Here is a 2,502-nt window from a genome sequence, read left to right as displayed (position 1 = left end):
AACACTCCAAAGAGAAAGGAAAACTTGAAATCGCATCATATGACCACTTTAATACATTCTAAATGTAATTTATTCCTGTGATGCAAAGCTGAATTTTCAGCATCATTACTCTTCAGAAATCATTCTAATATGCTGATTTGTTGCTCATAAAACATTTCTTTTTATTATCAATGTTGAAAACAGTAGAAACGGTGATATATATTTTTTAGGATTCTTTGATGAATAGAAAGTAAAAAAACTGAAAAAAACCACAGAATTTATTTGAAATAGAAATCTTCTGTAATATTTTAAATGTCTTAACTTACAGTTATTATGATGTAGTTTTTATATGTATTTTTTTATATATTAGCATGTAGTTTTTTTTATAACACATGGCACAGAACAATGTCCCATGCTACACTGTTTTTCTCATTGAATACAGTGTTTCACTCTGAAATGCTCAAGTCATTAAGTAAATCTCATTATATGGCATTTTAAACAGATTTTACACTTGAACTCATCATTGCTGGTGTCTAGTCATATTTTGTAGTGAATGGTTGTGGGTGTTAAATTAAGCAATTTATATTATATTTAAGGAGATGATTGATATGGTAGATTAAATGTAGGTTCATTTGAGCTGATGTGTTTTTTCTCATCAGCATTAATTCCTCATACATACAGAATGCAAAACTCAAACTGCAAATCTTTAAAAATAAGCTATATTTAGGTTGCTTGATCTACAGGAGAGACATTTACAAAACCAGTTTCAGTGTAATCCTATAGATTTCTCTGTCATTTTAAAAATTGTTAGTGCAAAGTACATTGTTCCAGGTAAAAAGGAGATACACCCTCAGTATACAAAAGGATTCAAATGTTGAACAAAAAGAAATATTTAAGCAAACCAGTCTTACAGTCTTAATTAGACTGACAGCACAATTGAGAGTGTGATGTTGCTGTACCAGTTCCAAGGAAGAAGTTAATATTTCTGTTATTTATATTTTATAGACAGCTTATATTTGCTCCACCAGTTAAAAAGTTTGATTGCAATGTTGTGAAACAGAATTTCTGCTGTTCCATTAGTTCTCTTGGAATGCGGTTCATACGATCATATCATATTAGAAAAACTTGCACAGTACTTTCATGAGTTATAGATTTACTGAGTGTAATCAAACATAATCAGTCTCCTTTCACACATGGATTCTGTTGAAAATCATATTAAAACAATATGGGACAAAAGAGCTTGAGTTAATGATTTTACCACGTTAAAGGTGCAGTTGGGTACAAAAAAATTGTAAAAATCACTATAGTGCATATCTTGAGTGGCTTATTCTGTTTTATTTTTTTATTTTTTATTTTAGTTTTAATAGTATTTTGAAATTGTAAACTTAAAATAATTAAAATTACTAACTTGAAATACTAACTTGTGTGTGTGTGTGTGTGTGTGTGCATGCACGCGCATATATATATATATAAACACAATATAAAAAATATAGTAATATAAAACAAATAAAAATGACAAAAGCACATAACAAAATTACTAAAAAATTAAATATTTTACTAACAAATTGAAATGAAAACTGAAAAAAATTCAAAGAATATTGAATAATAATACAATAACACTGGATAATACATCAATGCTTATAAATAATTTATTATTAATAAAATAATAAACAACTCTTAATAATATAATTCGTTAGGATAATTAGTATAGACAGTTTATGGTGTCAAGCAACATCTTGGCATTGAAAACATGACATATTAATGTTCGTTAGTGATTGTGGGCTTGACACAAAGCAAGCATCGTTTGACAGCTTTAAACAAACATCCAATCAGAACTATGTTTTATAAAGTTACTCTAAAAACTTTTGCTTCGTAAGAATCTTGTCTTAGAAGAAGAACATCATTGCTGATTCTCCTTCTCGTCTCGGTTGTCTCTGATCTCTTCTAGGCCCTTCACTTCTTTGTGGGTCTCGGGGCGTTAGTGAGTCCCCTCATCGCTGACCCCTTCCTGTCTGAGACCAGCTGTGTGATTGGGAACAGCAGCACCAATGCTACATCATTAAGGCATCTGAGGAACAAGCTCGCAGGCAGACATGTGCACAACGTGTCCAGTGTCCACCTCCACACCGACGGAGAGGTGGTGACCAACGTTTCCTATGCGTTCTGGATCATGGCTGTCATCAATGTAAGACCCATCTGTCTAGAGTTTTGAGTTTGTATTGAGTTTTAAGAGTGGCATGCCATCAGAACACTACTGTAGCGTGTACAGTTGTGTACATTAGTGTGCATATAAATGCTCTGTCAGCTCTAATGTTGAAAGAAGGACAGCTGGGAGGGTATTTGAATAAAAGAAATTAATCAAGATTGTCTCCTTGGCAACTGCACTTCATCTAAAAGTTCTATTTACACACTGGCTATAATATAGTGATAGCATAACTGATACACACCTAACACCTGGTCTCTGTAGTATATATATACGTGTGTGTGTGTGTGTGTGTGTGTATATATATATATATATATATA

At 31.9% G+C, this 2,502-nt stretch overlaps 1 protein-coding gene across 1 annotated transcript in view; it reads left to right on the top strand.

The window, feature by feature from the left end:
• The window catches only part of LOC107751189 (major facilitator superfamily domain-containing protein 4A-like), a 13,594-nt gene that overhangs the window by 5,213 nt on the left and 5,879 nt on the right, over window positions 1-2,502 (top strand). The window contains exon 3 of the mRNA XM_016566839.1: window positions 1,928-2,164. Within this exon, the coding sequence (XP_016422325.1) occupies window positions 1,928-2,164 (237 nt within the window). The remainder of the gene's footprint in view (window positions 1-1,927; window positions 2,165-2,502) is intronic.

This window comes from Sinocyclocheilus rhinocerous, unplaced genomic scaffold (assembly GCF_001515625.1).
Source record: "Sinocyclocheilus rhinocerous isolate Xijiao unplaced genomic scaffold, SAMN03320098_v1.1 scaffold362, whole genome shotgun sequence".
Classification (NCBI taxonomy): domain Eukaryota; kingdom Metazoa; phylum Chordata; class Actinopteri; order Cypriniformes; family Cyprinidae; genus Sinocyclocheilus; species Sinocyclocheilus rhinocerous.
This window is presented reverse-complemented; position numbering and strand designations above follow the sequence as displayed.